The following is a 20429-nucleotide window of genomic DNA, read 5'->3' as shown; positions in this document are numbered from 1 at the left end:
GAAGAAAACCTCAAGTCAGATACAGTCATTCAAATCATACGAATAAATCCTTTGCACTGCCTGACTCAAATCAGATTTGCCTTCTAAATACAATAGCCATTTAGCCAAACTGATCACTGCGCGTGGTAATAAGTGCGAATTAGCTTCATCAAACTTAGATTTCTTTCATCCGATGATATATATGTCCTATTGCATACGGGTCAAGCTTTTCTCAACAAAACGAGAGACTGCAAAAGTTTTGAGTTTTAGTATTAATGTATGCTTCTATGATATAAACAACAGCCGTTTGTTAGCTGATACAGGTGTAGAACCCTTCCCGAGTTGAAGTGAATGCTTCACACTTTATGATTTAAAGCGAACGAATCTCCCAAGAGGACGAATCTTTGGGATGATGAGCAAAATCCTGAGATGGACGCCGAATTTAAACTCGATGTAGAGAATAATCCAGACTTGACGAGATATACTGGTTGTGGGTAAAAGCAAGCGTTTCCATTGGATACTCAGGATGCTAAATCAAAACACGCTGACATAAAAGGCAATAGTTATTAATCCGTTGTTTGTCCTCGTGTCCCAAACATAGGCTCTTAAGACCTATGTGGTTTGAAATCAATCCCAAAACGCCAGCAGCGATGCTTGTTCTGAAAAAAACTCGAGTGACTGTTATTTGAGGAGTTCATATGAAGGACAAAAAAATAGGTAAACACCGTGGATAAACGTTACTACCGGGATATAAAATTTTATATTATCTTAAGCCTTGATTTCTGTCGTGTTAGCCTATAAAAATTCAAGGCATAATCCCTTGTAAAGACAATGAGATCAAAGAGTTTCCTATTGAAGAACACTAGAAACACTCTGTGGTCGCAACTGCTATCGATAATTCCGGTGAAATTTGGCTCAAGGATGCATTATTGGGATTCCTTGAGCCACTTAAATTTAATTTTCAGCGTCAAATGTAATTAGATAAATCCCACAACTAAGAAATTGTGGGGATGGCATCACTGCATAATCGTTGCTCTTATGTGTTTTCGACGATTAAAAGAAGTAAAATAGCTTAAGAATGCTTCACACCTTTGCTAACCGGCTACATTTTCTTGCCAGCAACTCAGATAATTAAATAGATCCTCTTAATAATCCGGGGTATGATTCTTTCTTGTGATCTATTTCTAAGGGTGTTCCATTGTTTTAAACGTAGAAAAGAGGCTCGAATTAATCGATGAACTTCTCACTCTATAGCCTGGATATCTGTTGAAAATTTGCCCAGTATTATAAAACGATTGTGCAACCTCTCTCTCCTCTCTACCCTCTCTTTTTATTGACAACTTATCGTTTGAGCTATACCTATCCCTTTTCTCAATTTGGTAATTTATCTTGGAGATTATAAAGATGTGCGTTCTGATGGGTGTGGGATGAACCCATTTCATGGAATGATGACCCAAAGCAAGGCGACTGTCCTAGCGAAGCACTCATTTTCAAAACGGTTTCTGCGATTTCGCGGTGTTTCCGACGAGTCTTGAAGATCTATTTTAAATACAATGAAGTTGTTCTTGTAATTAAAAGCAACAACAAAAGTCAAATTGATGTCCTTCGCCTCTGTCAATATTATCCCATAGTCTTTTGATGAGGTAACGCCCGGACCACAAGACAATGGGCAATTAATGGCATTAGGACCACTGAGACGATTGGCAGTAGCAAGTAAACTGGTGGAAATTTTTTCTTTTCATCAAATGTACTTAAATTAAGGTCAGGGAAATGTTTTCGTAATGCTAATATCTAAAAGAATTCGTTTGCAGTTTGGATGCCAGGTGACAACAAAGGAATGAAAATTCCAAGAAGCCATACGTCCATGCTCATTCTTATGGTCAAAAGTTATAACTGTGCAAGAACTGTAAAGGAATTTCTGTGAAGGAATGCGTTTAAAAATCTAAAACTCAGCAATTGCAAAAACCAGAAGCCTCATCGTGACTATCTTCTCTAATCAGATTAGCCATTCTAATACTGTTGGCTCGGATAATCTAGAGGTAAATGTAAAGGATTTATGCAGTGAATGTTCATTGTTTAAATATTCATACAAAAAACGGGTATTAGCATGTATATTTAGTATAAAATTCACCATCGAGTGAAATCAGAGAGCCACTCTTACTCTGCTCATCAAAATTAGACTCCCCGGTAATGAGAGGTTTCCAATTATACATTTTATGTTGCATTTATCTCTCTTCTTGTCACTTGGGCCAAGTTGCATTAGAGGGCGTATAACGCTGTCCAACGGATAAATCTCTGTCCAGCGGATAGAAAAACGTATAGCGTTATCCACCAGATAGTGCTATCCCCCTTCGAACAACCGGGCTGGAATTTAGAAGACAATATCGAAATCTTTCTCTAAAGTTAGTTTTAAGAGGAAATTGTCCCGAACACCCCAAATATTCACTGCTTCAGTGCATTTGATAGATGGCTAATGAACAGCTTGACAGAATCAGTTTTTTTACCAAAAATTGAGAAGCACCTCGATTTGACCTTTCCCTGATTGATTCCCACTTTGCCAAACTCAAAGAACAACAAAAAAATAGTTCGACCTCTATTTAAGAACAAGTCTCATCTAAATCATTGTCTTGACTAAAGTGACGTGACTTGAAATATCTACTGTAATCTTACAACATTTTGGTATTAAACAGTGCTAGAGCAATTAATTTTGTGAAGTGAAAGACCATAACCACTGAAGGTATAAACAGCAAAACTGTAAAAATTAAACCAGAGGACCGACGCTGATTGGCCAAGTCTTAAACATATATTAAATGAACTATCAAAACCTTGCAAAGTAAATGCGTGTTTAGAACACAAGCCCAAGTTGTTCAAAGGCTGAATAGCGCTATCCACTGTCTCTATCCGATGGATAGCGCAGTACGTTTTGTGAACACTTATCCACTGGATAGCGATTTATAGTTATATAGTCAGTTATCCGCTCTTTCAACAACTGCTCCCAGATTATTTGAAGTTTCGGGCATTTCCTCGCGTTTATTAAGAAGGCTTAACGTATTTAATTCAGTTCAAGTAAACCAAACATAATTAAATAAAGGCGATCTAAAGATAAAGTGACAAAGAAAACATTGATGTTTTTGATTGGAACAAATACATTATGTCAATAAAACGTATCCAAAAGAAACAAAAGTAAGAGAAAATAGACTATTGCAGGTTTCCTTTTGTGTTTAAGATACAGGATCACGTCAAACTTTCCATGTTTTGTCAGCCAAGCACCTGAAACAACAACGCTCTCTTACTTTGTTCACAATAGGCGTTGCGAAAGATAAACTGAAGGCATTGAGATATTACTTTGTGACGAAAGCTCTAGAATGACGTCATGCCGTAGGTCAAGTCTCATGACAGAAACAAAAACCCAAGACCAATATTAGGTTTTGCTAAGGCAAATATGAAATTTACAGACTCTTGCTTTTCACAGGTTTCTTCTTTGTTTCTACGGCTTAGTTCAGTCAAACAACTATGCCCCTCTTTTTTTGCTAATTCATTCGATTTTAAGGATCTGTATCGAATCACTAATTCACCAAGAAATAATCCTCCTCAAACTTATTCTCGGACTAACCTGGAGATCTAAATTCTACAACAAAGCGCATATTTACATAAAATTTGTTCAATTAAAGAAAGATTCATTTGCTGCTAGAAAGGGCCAAACCTCCCATACACAGGTCTGGTTCTAACGAATTTGTTACGAACAAGGAGTTTTGGTAAATTTATGAATAAAAAGAGTCCTGCCTACTTAAAGGCTTGGCAAAGTCGCAAGTTTCCTGCGTGGGGAAATCGAGAAGTATCTCAATGTGGTGAAGGCATGAAAATCTGAAATCACAGTTGTTTTCAAGAAACGACTTTATTTCGACAGTCTAAATTTCTTCGCGGAAAAGAACAAGGTAGGATGTTTTGGTAGGAAACGCAATGACAATACCACATGACAGCGTCCTCGAGAGATGACTTTTGTTCGTGCTACGTGATTGGCTAATATATTTCCGTGTCTGAATCCATCGCAGGTCTCGTTAAAAGTGTGCAGCTCCCATGGAATCTTTAAGATCAGTCATTATGTGATGCTACTTTTCGCTACTCGGTGTTGTTTTCTATATAATTGTAAAACTATAACTTCACAGACTCTTACTCTAATGTTAGAATTCATTGTGCCGAAGGAAGGCTGACTGGCGAACAGAGATATGTTATAAACATTTCAGACTAACATTCGTAGCATCGGCCTCTGAATATAAAATATTCTTCGATTTTTTTTGTGTACAGTAGAACAGATAAATCACTAGTATACCAGTCGAATTATTATCCATCGTTGACTCCTTGAACTTTTGCTAATACACAATTTTTTTAATACAGTGGTTACTCCATCCACTAGGGCGCGTAAAAAAAAAGACTGCCACGGAAGATTAAAGCCTGGTCGCAACACGGAGAAAACTACCCTTTAAATTTTGATGAATCTAAAATTAAAAATACAGTTCCTCAGCGGAAGCGATTTTCTGAAATTCTAAATAAGTAAATAAGTGCAGCTTAAAGGAAAGGAACACGCAAACGCTGAAGGAAGACAAACATATGAGTGGTAACAAATTACATTTTTACTTCCCCAGTTTCTGGCTAATTCTTTATTAATACGACGAGTCTGGTGTTATCTTGTTTGCGCAGGTTTCTAAATGTTTTTTAAATTGACAACATTTTTTTTTTTTTGCAATAGTTTTACTTTTCCCATTTTGCCTTTTCTTCTTTTGAATTTTCGCTTTCACAAGATGTTTATCGTTTTGGTGGATGCCGTTGCCGAACACCGCAAAGGGACGCTGTGGGTTTTAACAAACGAAAACCGCTGCTAAATTATGAATCGGGAAATGGTGGTTGCTCACCCGCAGGATAACAGGTAATTTGTGCTAAATTGATAATTAAATATGCGAAAAACTACAATACGTGGAGTTTTATCTTTTGATTTCCCGTTTTCCTTATACTATTCAATTCTCGATAAATTATCAGAGAGAATTGGACCGGGCAGTATAACTATTTTCCTTCATTCTACTCACTGTTTGACGACAACGTGGAGACTATATATTGCACGGGAGAGAAACATTTTTGACAAACGTTGCTAATTTAATTGAAAGTAAAAATACATGTATGTAGGAGTATTTAATTTGCATGTTATAGGACCTTGTTAAGAAATTTTCTTTTTCTCTTTTCTTATATAAAATGTTAAATGTTAAAAAGTCAACTAAAGGATAAGCTGAGAAAAGTGGCTCGAAAAGGAATAGCACTCTGCTTTGTTCAAATGGATGGATAGGATCTGCGGGTATGTGGCGTCAGGCCGTTAAACCACGAAACCTGGCACGAAATTGTGGACGTTTGGCTTTGCGCATTTTAAACTCTTTTAACAACTTGTTGTTAATTTATAATTCATGTATGATTCTCACTCAGGGGCGCCTAAAGTAGCTTCTTAAAGCCTCAACCTGCGCCAAAGCTATCAATCAGCTTATAAGACTTCGCTACTCTGTTCCACAGACGACGAGGCCGGGAAATAGAACAAGTTTGGTAGGTAGGGCATAATGTTTTTCTCAATTTTGCTATAAAGATCAGACCGATAGCAGTGAACCGAGTAAAATCCCCTTGAGGAAAAATACTATTCGTCACTTTTAAAGGGAGTGCTGCAGTAGTGGTCAGCTTGTTAAGTGAAACACAATACTTTTCCAGTTATTTAAGTTAATACTGATCACATAATGTAACTGTGAACTAAACTGCAGTTAATCAAATTTTCAACTTGACAAACAGGGTTTGAAGCCAATGTGGCCGCAGATCTACTTGTGTTTGTGCGAAATTCATTGTGAGATAAGGTTATATGAAGTTGACGTATTCTATATAATTGACAAGGGGGAAACCAGAGCACACAAATTAAAGAAAGACTTCGCTGAATCTCAGCTTGAAAAGGGACTTTTGAGAATGCACAAACAAAACGATAATGCCTGTAGAAGTGAGAGCCTAATGAAAACCTTCAGGCTTCGTACAAGCCTCAAGCCTCAAGGTTACTATCTTATAATTTTCGTTCAATTTTAGAAAATGGCAGAAGAAGACATTAAGAAACAACTGGCAGAGAAAACTGCCGAGGCAGCTTCTTTGAAAGAAGATCTATCGAAGAAAGCTGCCGAAGTTACTAGTCTGCAAACACAATGTGACGAATTACGGCAAAAATTGGAGCAGGTTCTGAAGCTGGCAGGAGACGGGAAGGAGGACCTGTTAGCTAAGATACCAGGTGGCCTTGGCGGCATGTTGGGCGCTGAATCCAAAGAGGAAGAAAAACCAGCGGACGCTGCTAAAGAAGCTGCTGAAGATGCTGCAGACGCTGCCAAAACTGCGCTCGCATCTATTTTTTAATGAACACAATTGTATTGATTAGCACAACGGCGTAATAGGCCAATCGATCTCACAATGAATCGAATTTTTTTCGTTATTTCATCATTCTTTCGAACGAAGATAATAGTGGATTTAATTTTTTCAATTTACAGACTGAGGCTAGTTATCCTGAAATATATGCGAGGTTTGGTATATACGTTAGTTAAACTGTTTTACTCAAGTAGTTTTAAGGAGGATTTTTCGCATGCGAGCATTGACTTCTTAGAATTTACCTCAGACATTTTTTGTTGTGAGCTTAAAGCTAACTGAAAATTCCACCCGGAAAGGATTCTAAAGTCATTGATATTGGTTATGATATTTCTCGCTTGTAAATCATTTTTGACTATGGTAAATTTGTTTCGATAAATGCATAATTTTCTGCAATGTAGTCGACTGCTGGAGTGCAAAGCTATCGCTTAAGACGCTTGCAGATCAGTACAATTTGTTCATGTAACGAAACGTATCGAACTCGATGAAGTGAAATGCATCGACTGTCTGTTTGTGCAGGAAAGGTAAGGCCAGTTCACAAATAAAAATAATGCAGAATTACGTAGTTTTGTAGCCTTACAGCAATCCTAACTGCAACACCTCTAAATTTCGTTTTCAAGCTGTCTCTTGAAGATTTTAATCAAAGAAACCAAGACAAGTCCCTCAGCTTTAGACCATCAATGCGAAGAAAAAAAGAAACAAGCTTTCAAAAGCACCTCCATTTGTTAAAAGAAATATCTGTTAAGTACTTGATATTAAATAAAATGTCGCGTATTATGCGTGGTTATCAATCCGAATTTTTTTTTCTGTTTGACTTAGACGACACATTTTTAACCCTAAACAATATTTCCTAAAGCTGGGTAATAAAAGCTTTTGTATTTCCTAATAACACAAAAAAATAAGCCGCAGAAAATTACCAAACATTGAATGGTCTAATACAAATGGAATAATTCATATAAGCGCCGCATGGTTTTAAAAACATTTTTATAATCTAAATTGAAAGATTAAACAAGCCATAAAAGTAGCATATTAGTTTCGATTTTAATCAGACGTCCTTTGAAATTCGATTGGTTGTTATCAAATAGTACACTCACATTGGATATTTGGGCCCATGTTTTTAATTTATTTGAAGTTTTCTTTCTTTACACATTGGGTTGTTCTGGGCAAACATTTCCGCAAGATAATAGGATATTTTTATTTAAGTCGAAAGGATTCTTTACCTGGCGATTTCACCGCGTAATTGCCGTCCGGCATCATGTCGACAGAATATCAGGTTACTCTATGAAACCTCGAGTAAAGTATTCGGTGATATGTTGTTTAAAAAAGGAAAAACAATGACCTTCACCGCAAATTTAGACTAAATTGTAGCGTTGCCAATAAAACGAAGTGGAATAGAAAAGTAAATGTGAGCACGTCAGATTGTAATCTAATGTCGGTTTCCCTCGAGCAAATGTCTGGTAAAAATTAACATAAAACAAAATTCAGCGTCAGTCTACCGCCCTGAATTTCACACGCAAAGCCATTCAAGGGCTCTTGTGAACAAAACATCGCTCTTATTTCTTAAATAAAAAGATTGTCAAGAGTCAATAAAATGTTATAGCCAACAGGAAAAGCCCTCAGAATTTTAACTTGAAAAGTGTAGTGCCTGATGAAATAATTTCATACAAAGCTAAATGCGTTGATCTTCATTCACAAAGGTTCTTGAATATAGAACTCGATGGAAATGGCGATAGGAATCGAAACATCTTGCCTCAAATGACGAAAACAATTTTCAATAGACTATAGAAACTAAAAAAAAAACTTGTCTGTTATTTAATCTAAATGTCAATGAGATTTAAAGCAAGATTTAACTTAAGCGAGGAGAGCCCTCCAAATGTTTTTATTGAGATAAAGCCACGTTGCAAGTCCACTTAAAATTCAATGCACGCTTTCGCGCCGAAACGTCTTTTTATGCAATTGCGAACACTCAAGAAAATCATGCGGTTGACCCGTTCTGTTACTTAGGCTTTCTATTTATCGCTGCTTGACGGTACTTGCCATCCAAAGCTCGGGCCAGGCTCGAGATATCTCGGCAAGAGGAACACTTTTTTCTCCGGTGGTTTCGTTACCGAGCAGCTTTGATCTTCACGAAGATCTGGTTTAGAAAGAGCAGTATTCGACCAGCTTACTCGCGGTCTAACCGAAAACGATCCTTGCCGCTGATGTTCTGTTCTACTCCTAAACTCATTCTCCATGCTCCCTGATCCAGGGGTGATAACATCTCCCACATGAACCCGTGTTGCGGACGTAGAGCCAAACACATTTCGGACGGCGCGTCGCAATTCCCGCATTTTCCAGTAGTACATTACAGGGTTCGCGGAAGCGTTTATTAACGCCACCGTCTTGGCCACCTCCCATAAAATTGTCTGCTCCACGCTGGCCGTTTTTTCTTTAGAATGTAAATAGTGAATCATAGCATAGAACGTAGGCGCGTAGAAAATGAAGAACAAAACCACAACGTAAAGCATGGTGGCGGAAGATTTCCTATGTTTCCTTATGCTGACTGATTGAGGATGAAGCTTGGTTTGGTTGTCAATTAGAACTTGGTGTCGACGAAGCACCAGAAATATTTTGATGTACATGAAAAGCAGCAAAATTGCAGCTATCGTTATGACAACGATTCCGATTGCTGTGAAGTAGTAAATGGGGAGCCCTGCAGGCCACGCGATAACCGACACAGTGCAAAAGAACCAAGTTGAGCCAACCGATTTGAGCGTCCGCGACATTGTGACAATTTCACGGTATCTGAGGTGAAAATGGAGCGCAAGCCAACGCTCAGTGCTTATCATGACCAGGGTCGAGATAGATACAAACATAAACAACAGTAAGAGTGTCTCTTTCGTCATCCAAAGGCTGCAGTTGAATTGTTGCCCGCTTAGGAGAATGGCATTGTGCGCGATGTACAAAGGCTGAATGATAAATCCGACGAGAAGATCCGTCGAAGCCAACGAGCACAAAAGGATATAAGGAGGATTGTGCAGGGAAGGTGTTCGCACAATTGCGTAAATTACTGGAAGATTTTGAATCGTAGCTGTCAGAGAGAAAATAGAGTTCAATACGATAACAGCGATGTTTGTCGAAGCAAGATGTTTCCGTCGATCGACGCTGTCGACCATAAAATCACAGTTAGTGATAGTCATTCCAGTGTTGACCTCGGTCATGCTGAAGATCTTCTGCTCAGACGAAGAGTCCTTTAAAACTGTTAACAAGTATGGCGGAAGCTGATTATGTGGTGACGGACAAACCCTCTGAAAGAAACCATAAACACAAAACTGAATCTGCGATCAGTTGATTCGTTGCTTCGCGCTTATTACAGCGCGTTGTGAGGTGCAAAATATGAGTTCGCCGTTACTTAGAGGTAGAAACTTAAAAATTCTACCTCCTCAAGTAGGAACACTGTATCACCCACCAAGAGAATGGTCAAAAATATGTAGAGTGATGAAAGCGAGAAAGACGAGTAATTTGCACCCGTAATGCCTTGCGTTTTCTTAAATAAACACGTAGAAAGTCAAACGTCTTAAAACAAGCTGAGTTCAACAAATAGTTTTGGGCAGGTGGGATTTTCCAATAACGTAAAAGGAAAGGAAAAATAATTAAGAAGGCGTTTGTGACACTTCAGTCTTCTGATAACAGTACCAGTATGACTAGGCAATAACCTCCCCTTAAAAATATCTCACAATTTTTACCTCAATCATTTAGCCCCTGTTAAGATCTCCTTCCTCGATATCGAAAGGAGAAGGTCACGAATAGTGGTTTGAAATATTATTCTAGCAATGTAAACATCCAAATGTACGTTTGCAAGCAATCTGTTCTTATGTACACAGTTCCCCGTTGTTCGAAAAACGACTAAAGGTCCCAAAGTAGACGATCCATAGTTGCTGAACAGATTGCGAGAAAACTCAGAATTCGATAATGCCTGAACTATCAACCGATTGAGGAGCAGATGAACCTTTGCTTTACAAAGGGTATTAGCAGGTGCAATTATATGTTCTGTCACAAACGTGCACAAAGTCGCATATTAAAACGAAAACAGAGCACGCACTTTATGAAATAAAATCTCAATAACTTCATCCATTAAAAAATTCAAATCTGAAGCTGAAAGAACATAAACATGCCAAGGACTAGAATAAATCCCGGAAGATCACTGCACACGTGTTGATTGAAAAGTTTGCGTGCGAGTGGTTGGTAACGATAAACCACTTAAAGTGTTCAGAATGCTTTTAAAAAATGAAGGTAGATAGAGGTATTGTTTAACACGTTTTGTTTGTAACTTTTCAGATAAATGGAAACGAATAGATGTTAATGAAAAATTCTCGTGACTCTTAGGCAACTTTAATATAAGGACAATTTTAAAATGAATATCTGAATTTAAGTTTGGTCACTCAATGCCATAACTTTCTTATTCCCCTCTACATCCTACATTTAAAGATTGAAAACTGTTTATTGCGATGTAAATCTCCTTTGTTTTTCCTAATCTGGCATACAGTTCAAAACAGTTTCATCACAAAACAAAAAGTTAAAACAAAGCTTCCTGCCGAAACCATCAGACTATGCTTTCCAAAAATGACACAATGAAATTTAGCAATAGCTTCTTACAAAAGAAAAGTTACAAATGGCTTTGTCATATTAAAAAGTTTGAAACAAGATATGGTGTCATGATCCTCAAAACACTTAAAGTTGAAAGAAGGGCACAATGCTGTTTGCATTAGTACTAACAAATGCGACAGAAAATCTACGCATTGTGTTTCCCACACACTAGATGGAGGAAAAAGTATTGCGTCCACATCATGAAAGCAGTTAGAACAATTCAAGTGCGTCCCATACCAAAGAAAGGTATTTGAATAAAGCTCGTTCCTAAAGGAACGTAATAAATAGCATTAAAAAGTTGAAGGATTTTTCAATTTTCCGGGTCACGTTCTACAGAATTTAACCCAAATGACGTCTAGATGATTTAGCAAATATCACTATAGACACCCTTCCTGTTTGTAAAATCTGGTTCAACCTGTCAATAAAATTAAAGAGATATTCATTCCTAATATAAATCACTTATTGTTATCGTTTCTAATTCGACCTCACTTGCATTGATCCGAGACGGTTCTTAGGAACTCTCTCTCATCATTTCCATTGTGGCAAGGCGATAACATTTGATAAATACGTTTCTCTTACAAACAAGACTTGCACTTTTAGCGGTTAAAAATTATGTGTGATATGTAGCTATCGTAACAGCGCGGGCGAAGATATCCTCGAGTTGCAGTATCACACGCAAGTTACATGTCAACAGTTTTTTGAACATAGAAAAGACATGACTTACTACAACTGCTGGAACGTTTAGAAATATGATTCACACGAGCTTATTACTAACTTGAACATGTATGGTGCTTCAAATGATTTTGGTTCAAACTTAAAGAAAGAAACAAACCAACTAGAGTGCCACATCTTACACTGGCGGCTTTGTTAAGAACCTCCCGATACCTGATCATGCTTATGGTACTATTATCGTTGTGCTCAAGTTTATATCGAAAACAGCGGGATGCCAATCGATCAAAAGGATAATATTACAAATATATGTAAATTTGACCACGGATTACCAATATTAAGACGAGGCTTTAGGATATTGATTCTTTCGGCGAATCGAAGACCGCGTTTTTATCTCGAAAATATTTCGCGACACAAACTGGGCTAGGACTGGGCTAAAACCGCTGTCTTAAAAGGAGAATTCCCGTAAAATTAAAGTGAATTTTCCTCTCTACGAATCCAAACGAGTTTGCCGAGGAATTTCTTGATCGATAATTATGAACACTAAGCTTACGTAACTACAAAGATTACAAATCATAATTTAATTTAGGTTTTTACTTCCGCTACAAAAGAAGGAGAGATTCAATGAGTACTGTGACTGTCGCTAAATAGAGCTGATTATCGACGAGTTCCATTTTGAAACGCAACATGAATATTTTCAGGCATGGATCGCCTTCTTTACCACAATTGGCGGTAATGTTGCAATCTAATTAGCGAATTTGCCGTTGTCGATCAGAATACAGCTGAACCTCGCGAGTCCACAACATTTTGACCACTGACAACGAATATCGTTGTCGATAAGAGTACAGAACACACTAAACCACAGTCGACTGGTTAATTATGCAACCAAAGGTGCGACTTTTGGGTGCAAGCCCTGATAGCGCAATAATTTTTTAAAATCAATAACACTGTTATCAACCTTCATATTGCGTTCAGAGAAAAGGGTTAGGTCAAGGAAAATATTTAAGTACGATCTTTCTTATTTTCAGGAAAAATTGTTCTGCTGAGGTACTGCAAAGATACAAGCAAAGTGGTCACTTTTTGAAAATTTTGAAGCAAATCAACGGGGCCAAGTGATTTCTACAAATAGTTTTTTTCTCTAAAACCCTTTTAGTAGTATTACCATCAAATTTTTGTCTGTTATCTTTAATAGTTAGAAAACAGAAAAGTTTGACTCTGCAATTTCCTCATTTATGTACCCTCAAATGGTGCTCTCCTTTTGCTTGTTGTGCACGCTGTTTTTCCAGTGGGAAAATCTTGCTTCCTTTTTGTTTGTAAGTTTTTTCTATTCGCTTTGCCGTCGTCTTAATTGTTTTTAAGTTAATCATGTTCACATAAGATGCACTTGAATGCCTCTTAAAATCGAGGGAAGCCCTCACTTGTGCCTTTCAAATCGCACATTTTTCACATAAAACAAAATAAAATGAATGAAAAAGATGACTAAAAAGAGAGCACTTACATCGGATGAAGCCAAATGGGTCGTTCTGTGTAAATCTCTTGGCAGAATCCTAGTAAGCAACAGAATAAAGAGTATTCATAACCAGCAGGTAGCCTGTACGATTTTTAAAATTGAGATGTTTTTTCGCCTTAACAGCAAGTAAGTAGATAAATAAAACTCTGCCAGATCAACAAACATAGCAAGTTTATTCAGATGCCTATGCGAATTTCCTCTACAATTAAACATTTATGGTGGTAATCTAGACGGTATGTCGCCGAAGGGTTTTACAAGGTCAAACAGAGTGAACCGACAGAGGAAAAAAAGCTGTCTATTTGGTGAAAAATTAAAACATGAGCTGGTATTACAAACTAAAAGTGCAAAACGCACAGAATGTCAGCATATTATTTAGTAAAGCTATAGAAATGAAGCTCAGTAGTATCGAAATCTGGCTACGATATGCAGTCGTAAAGACAACAGTACGTCAAATATAAAGAATTAACGTTATAGGGCCTTGATGGATGAGTTTACTTCATAGGGTGGTAAAATATCCTATATGTAATTACTGAGATCATGCAAAACAAGAGGGAGCGATTTCGTAAGCCGCATATCATCATTTTGGTTCAAAACCTACGTCTTCGAGTCGTTTAGAAGTCTCGCTTTTTTCTCGTCTAGCCTTTTTAGCTCTTTGTTTGCTTTTTGTGTTTGGCAGTTTTCTCAGTAGGAAGATGTTTGCAAGCAACTGAAAGAAGATAAACCCTTATTTATCACCGAATGTAACTCAGCACTAGACATTTTCAAAGCTTCTCACACCAGAAACATGCCAAGTTAACTTTTAGCACACCTTGGATAACAGGAACTGATTCAAATGGCGGCTACTTCCATCATTACGCCTTTGCAATATTTTTCGGTGAACATCGAACGAGAACACAAGCCGTGCTTTGTTCCACAATGAAACCAATATGCAAATATTGGTGGGTATATTGTGCACAGTTTGTAGATGTGCAGCTGGCTGCAAGACCTTCAGGAGGACATTTTCAAGGAACTAAACAAAAGACTCTTTGACAAACATCCAGCCACTTGCATCTTACATGCTAATTTTTAATGAAAAAAAAGCAGTAGACACAGAAAATTCTCAAACTCGTCTGCTTATTATTCCTGCGTTTTCGTCACCGGGAGATGAATGATGATTTTCAAAGAAAGAAGTAAAGCACCGACAGGGAAAATTAATTTGATTCACCTGTCGTGCTATGGCAATAGACCGATAAATTGCTTCCCACTGCTCTTTTTAGAGGTTACTAATTCGAGCATGATCTTTGTAAGTTTTGTTTTATTTCCCGCATAACAGCAAGGTATGACAAATAACGAAAAAGTAGCGTAAGACAAAATCGTGGAAGGGAAAATTGTTGAAAGGAAAAACGTAATTAATTAAATGTACTAGTTAGGAGATCGTCAATTATTATAGGAAAACGTTTGTTTACTATCGCACTCTCATAAGCATACGCACATCATTATTATCGACCAATAAAAGCTCTGAGAAAACTGGATCACGTTATCAAACAGGCCTGTAACACTGTCTCTTTTTCTTTTCTTAAGACTGTTCTCAAAACTTGTCAAATTCTAAAGGATGTATCGATGGCTTCCTTACCATTTTAATATGTGACAAATCTGTCGTTTTCAATGTCTGATATTTCCTAGAAAAATTGCTTTATGAGAGGTACATAATGCCTCCATCACGTGATTCTTTTCATTTTTTCTCAACGTTTCAGCAATTGTGGACAATCGACTAAAAGTGCAAAGCACAATAGTAACTGTCTGACACAAATGTTGCTTCTTGCATTTTTGTCGGTTTTACCAAACGTAGACAACAACATAAATTGTGGGTGGAAAGGCGAAACTTTTTTTTTACACGTTGCTGAGGTACTGACATTTCGGTGATTGATGCTTCAATATTAGCAATGTTTGCTTTATGTCCTTGTAAAAGGAACTCAAATCTAATTCGGTGACCGCCGTTTAACTCCTGGGATACGTGTACTGTAGAAAACGAGTTTTCAATTGTTGTAACACTACACAAAAAGGTGTCAGTAGCTCCGTCTACAGGCGGCCCAAACTCCAGCTGTGAGATGATCATCTTGTGAAATAAGAGCCATGGCGAAATTATAGGAGTTTGTATGGGAATATTCCTGGCGTGGCGCGAATTGTTTGCGAACCTTTATGAGCTAAAATCTCGCATTTGATTTTGGGAGGAATACGACCACTTTGAGAGAATTTATAGAGCATATAGCTTTGACCGATTTTCGTCAAATTTCGCCAAAACATTCCGGGAATAATGAGAAACGAAAGTGTGTCGAGAAACTTCGATATTTGAAATATGTGTCCTTTGGTGTCCATATACGCAACTCGCCTCGATATTTTTAGCTACTCCCACTTTAGATGCCGATATCTAGACAACCAAGCAGAGTATCGAAAAAGCCTGACAAACTTTCGTTGATTGTTTCCTTGTGAATAAGAATGTGCAGTCACTTTGCTTTTGCTGCGGCATCCGATACCAGATAAATTCAATTGAAAAACCTTCGGTCGTTTCACACCTTACCAGCTCCTGACACTTCCTTGAAAAAAAAGAGTCGCTTAAATCATATTTTTATCGTAACCCACAGTTATGAAGCTTTCTTCTGTTGTATAGTTTGTTGGATTTAGTGAAGCTAGCGCCCGTGCAATTTTTTTCCCGAAGGACAACCGCGATTCTCCATACTTTTTTCTGTACATTTCCTAAAGTGCTGATAAGGAGATTTTGCTTAACAATCAAGAGCTCCAGTACTTGTTGATCATTTCCATTATTCTCACGACCTTTATGTTTGATTCAGGGGTGATACTACAAGGAGAAATTAGATGTTAGTCACTCTTACTTAGAGGCTGAAGTGTTAAGAGGCCTAATTAACATTTCCTAAATAAAGGGGAGGTCACGCGAATGGGAACTTGTGAAATGTCATTACATAGCCGCCAATAAATTACACCACTTGTTATATATAGAAACCAAACAACCATATGGCATCAAAAAAATTGGGAAAAACAAATTTGTCTGTTTTGTTGCGTCGAAAGCGTGGATCAGTTTTACCATCTATTTTGAGTCTATTACTTCTCAAGCTCTCTGTTCCCGGGTCCCTACTTAAGCCTACGTAGCCTGGTCTGAGATTTTGAGGATAAACTGTTTTTTCCAAACACACACTCATGGATAAACATTCTACCGCCCAAGATCCATTTGTTATCAACCTTAGTATTTTTTTTACAGAGTTGATCGGGAAGTTTAACATGCAAAGCGATAGGTTATTTGTTTGCGGTCACTTCCATACATTTGTCGGCTTTTTTCAGGCGATGGCGTCATCTGGTCAAGCGTCGCCTAAAGAAGGATCATGTTCCGTCTTTTTTTAAAGAACTGTTAGTGTTATGAGGGATTAATCGAAATGCGACTGAGAAGATCGAATTGTTTTCTCCTCCTCTTTAGTTTCTTCTCTTGTGATCGACAGATAGGAAGTTGAAACTGGTTCTGCGAAATTAAGGTTCTTGTAGTGTTGGTTCATCTTGAAGTGGCATGCATTATTGAAGCTCACAATGAAACACGTTCACAAAAAGCGGCTAAATTATTTAAGACATGCAAAAATGGGCGGCTAATCTTGCTCCGTATGACGGAGCTTTCATGAAATGTTAGTCAATGTTAGGCCAAATAAACATCATAGATTATGATACTTTCGCTTTTAGATTTTGCGTAACATGGAAAATCTTTAACAATTAAAGCCATTAAACAATGGTGCTCTCTCTCTCTCTCTCTCTCTCTATATATATATATATATATATATATATATATGTATATATTTTTTTTTAACTCTAAAAAAAGCTAATGATTTTCTTTTGACTAAGCCATCAGAAGGCTTAATAAAGATTTTACTGCGTGCCATAAATTTCGAGTTGGTTTAATTGAAAACAGAGAAGGTGAGAATATCCTTTTAGAGCCATATCAGTTCTTTTCGTTTAGTTTGAGTAAACTGGAAATGTATTTTAAGAAAAGATACTAGCCTCACTGAGTTTCCATGGTAATGCCTGCCTCGATAAACTTCCCTTGATCCTTGTGCAGTTAACCAAGCCAAGTTAAGCAATTAGCATGCTTAAACACTGGGCAAAATTTATAACAGAGAAAATTTGCATCTATATCGATGACGTATTTCTCTAACTACTACAAAAAGGTTGCTTTTTTAAACGAAAGTACATCGCATAGCATCAAGCCTAGATTTAGGGGAAAGTTTTCTTTGAGGTTAAATTCAGTTTCAAGAACGACTGAATACGTAGACAGCTGTAGAATATGCGGAACCTCTCTCAATCGAACAATATTCACGTTGAGACGATAACCTGAGACGACAACCCGACGATAAAATGACGATAACCTCACTTTTTCCGCCAATGAGCATAATACATCTCAAGGAAAACTTACCTACTAAGATTTGGAATAAAGTAAGGCGAAAAACCCAAAAAATACTTGTCGACGTTTCTTGCGCAACTTTCCTCATGAGATAGTATCTAGGTAAGAGACCCTCTATCTTAACTATATTGATACAGCTGACAACACCTGTCCATTTCAGACAGCATAAATATTCTAAAAACAATTTAGTAAGGACAACTTTTATTCGCAAACGCACAAGTTCTTGAAAAGCTACATACTAATAAGACGCGAAGAAGAGCCACGACTTGAGCGAAGTATTCAGTGAGAACATTTTCCTTGACAAATTAATCTTGGCGAATAAAAAGAGAAGTAGAGAAGATTCTTTTTCGTCCTTTCTTGTCGCGTGGGACAAAGAGTACAAAAAAAAATAAAAGAAAAGTATGTCAAGTTACTTCTAAGGAAGTCGTTGACGTGTCCAACAATAGACAGTTAACCAAGCCAAGTTTAGCAAGTAGCATGCTTAAACAGAGCAAATTTGCATCTATATCGATGACGTATTTCTCTAACTACTACAAAAAGGTTGCTTTTTTAAACGAAAGTACATCGCATAGCATCAAGCCTAGATTTAGGGGAAAGTTTTCTTTGAGGTTAAATTCAGTTTCAAGAACGACTGAATACGTAGACAGCTGTAGAATATGCGGAACCTCTCTCAATCGAACAATATTCACGTTGAGACGATAACCTGAGACGACAACCCGACGATAAAATGACGATAACCTCACTTTTTCCGCCAATGAGCATAATACATCTCAAGGAAAACTTACCTACTAAGATTTGGAATAAAGTAAGGCGAAAAACCCAAAAAATACTTGTCGACGTTTCTTGCGCAACTTTCCTCATGAGATAGTATCTAGGTAAGAGACCCTCTATCTTAACTATATTGATACAGCTGACAACACCTGTCCATTTCAGACAGCATAAATATTCTAAAAACAATTTAGTAAGGACAACTTTTATTCGCAAACGCACCAGTTCTTAACAAGCTACATGCTAATAAGACGCGAAGAAGAGCCACGACTTGAGCGAAGTATTCAGTGAGAACATTTTCCTTGACAAGTTAATCTTGGCGAATAAAAAGAGAAGTAGAGAAGATTCTTTTTCGTCCTTTCTTGTCGCGTGGGACAAAGAGTACAAAAAAAAATAAAAGAAAAGTATGACAAGTTACTTCTAAGGAAGTCGTTGACGTGTCTAACAATAGACAGGCTAATTATATCACAGAAAAAATTGCGGAGGGGGATATTTGTTAATGTTGACAACTTCATAGGGACACTAGCCAAAGAAAATGAGAATGGTTTAAGGAAATTTATACCCCAGCAAGTTTTCTATCCTGTTACGTGGACTTGCCAAGAGAACGCAAGAAAATTGACTGAGCACGGGTGTTGTAAAAGTCAAGTAATAGTGTATACTGCCATATCCTGGAAAGAAATTCCAAGTGATCGCTACGGGAATCGAGTTTAGGATCTTCTAATAAGTAGTTCGGATGCTCTGCCATTAGCTGTTAGAGAGTGGCGGGTCTTTGAACTAAAGTTCATTGGATTGCATTCTGCATACTAATATGAATTGGAAAATGATGTCATTCCTCTGCGCAGTTATGGAGATAAGAAGGTAACGGGGATGATTTCTTACAGTAAGGGAAGTCGGCATACTCAAAGAAAGCAACTTGGAGTATGTACGACATGAGTTGAACCCATGATCTGTCGCTTACATCTAATCTAAAAGGGAAGTAATAGTGTAAACTAAGGGAAGTCGGCATACTCAAAGAAAACAAGTTGGAGTATGTCCGACATGAGTTGAACCCATGATCTGTCGCTTACATCTAATCAAAACTATTTGTTGCTCAACGTGTATGCTTGCCTGCCATACGCTGGATTACTCTTAGTAATGCAGGAAGTCGAGCAAAGCTTTGAGAATTTAATTTTCCACCTTACTTTCAAATTAATCTTACTCAAAGACGGAACTATCAAGAAAAATAACAGGCAGAAAAACACAATTTCCGTAATCTTTTGTTTAACCTATCACCAAATGGTGGCAATACTTTATCATGTATTCATCATTCGCTGCGGAGCAAGTTTCCTTGCCAACTTTCTTCTACTTTCTTTTACAACTAATTGATTTTCATTTACGTTTTAGGTGCAGAGAATTCCTGATAGACAGGATGTCGACCATAGAATACGGAACACGCGCGACGTGACTCTTTGTAAGTGGTATGTTCTAACGTTTTTAATTTAATGTTTGCGTAATCAACACTTATAGGAACGCTTCTCGCACTCTATCTTCCCACCGCACGAAGACTGAAAACTCACATCCTCTAGAGGCCTCTTCCCGGGCACTTATGCAAGAATCGCTTACCAATTTCCCGGTGCAATTTACAGTATCACTTGGAAAGTTACTGAAAGTAAGAACTACGTGTACCAGCTTCGGCGCCTTTGTTTTCATTTTGTAAGTTAAAAAAACTGTCGTAGGCGTTTTCAGTATGTATTGGTATAAATTATTAACAAGTGTAAGAAACAAGGAAAATTTCTTTGATACCATTCTTTTTAAAACGTCGGCTGGTATTTTTTTTGACATTTTTGAGCGTAGAAGAAAGGCAGTGAAGGCATTTGCATTCGACCAAATGAAAATTATTTTCAAAGCACTTAAGAAAACCCTTTGACATAAAAAGAATAAGACATCTTGAATTACGCTTTTCAAGAAAGGAGTATTTGGTTTCTGATTGGCTAGCGGATAATGGCCAATTTATTCTGTCGACTTCAGCATGTGTAA

At 37.5% G+C, this 20429-nt stretch overlaps 1 protein-coding gene across 6 annotated transcripts in view; it reads right to left on the bottom strand.

Moving 5' to 3' along the window:
- Positions 1-7244: 7244 nt before the first annotated feature.
- Positions 7245-20429, bottom strand: part of LOC131779346 (adrenocorticotropic hormone receptor-like) — a 32863-nt gene continuing 19678 nt past the window's right edge. For 2 of the 6 annotated variants that reach the window (XM_066166224.1, XM_066166225.1), the window contains 2 exons: positions 13199-13247; positions 7340-9692 (listed from right to left, as the gene is read on the bottom strand). In XM_066166224.1, coding sequence (XP_066022321.1) covers positions 8415-9605 — 1191 coding nt within the window. In that variant the 5' untranslated portion in view covers positions 9606-9692; positions 13199-13247 and the 3' untranslated portion in view covers positions 7340-8414. Of the gene's footprint in view, positions 9693-10130; positions 10259-11520; positions 11615-13198; positions 13248-14018; positions 14109-17657; positions 17743-20429 lie in introns of those variants that run through there. The other 4 variants (XM_066166227.1, XM_066166226.1, XM_066166223.1 and 1 more) reach the window with 4 other exon arrangements.

Source organism: Pocillopora verrucosa, chromosome 4 (genome assembly GCF_036669915.1).
Source record: "Pocillopora verrucosa isolate sample1 chromosome 4, ASM3666991v2, whole genome shotgun sequence".
In the NCBI taxonomy this organism is placed as follows: domain Eukaryota; kingdom Metazoa; phylum Cnidaria; class Anthozoa; order Scleractinia; family Pocilloporidae; genus Pocillopora; species Pocillopora verrucosa.
Note: the sequence above shows the minus strand (reverse complement) of the source record. Positions and strands in the feature narration are given on the sequence as shown.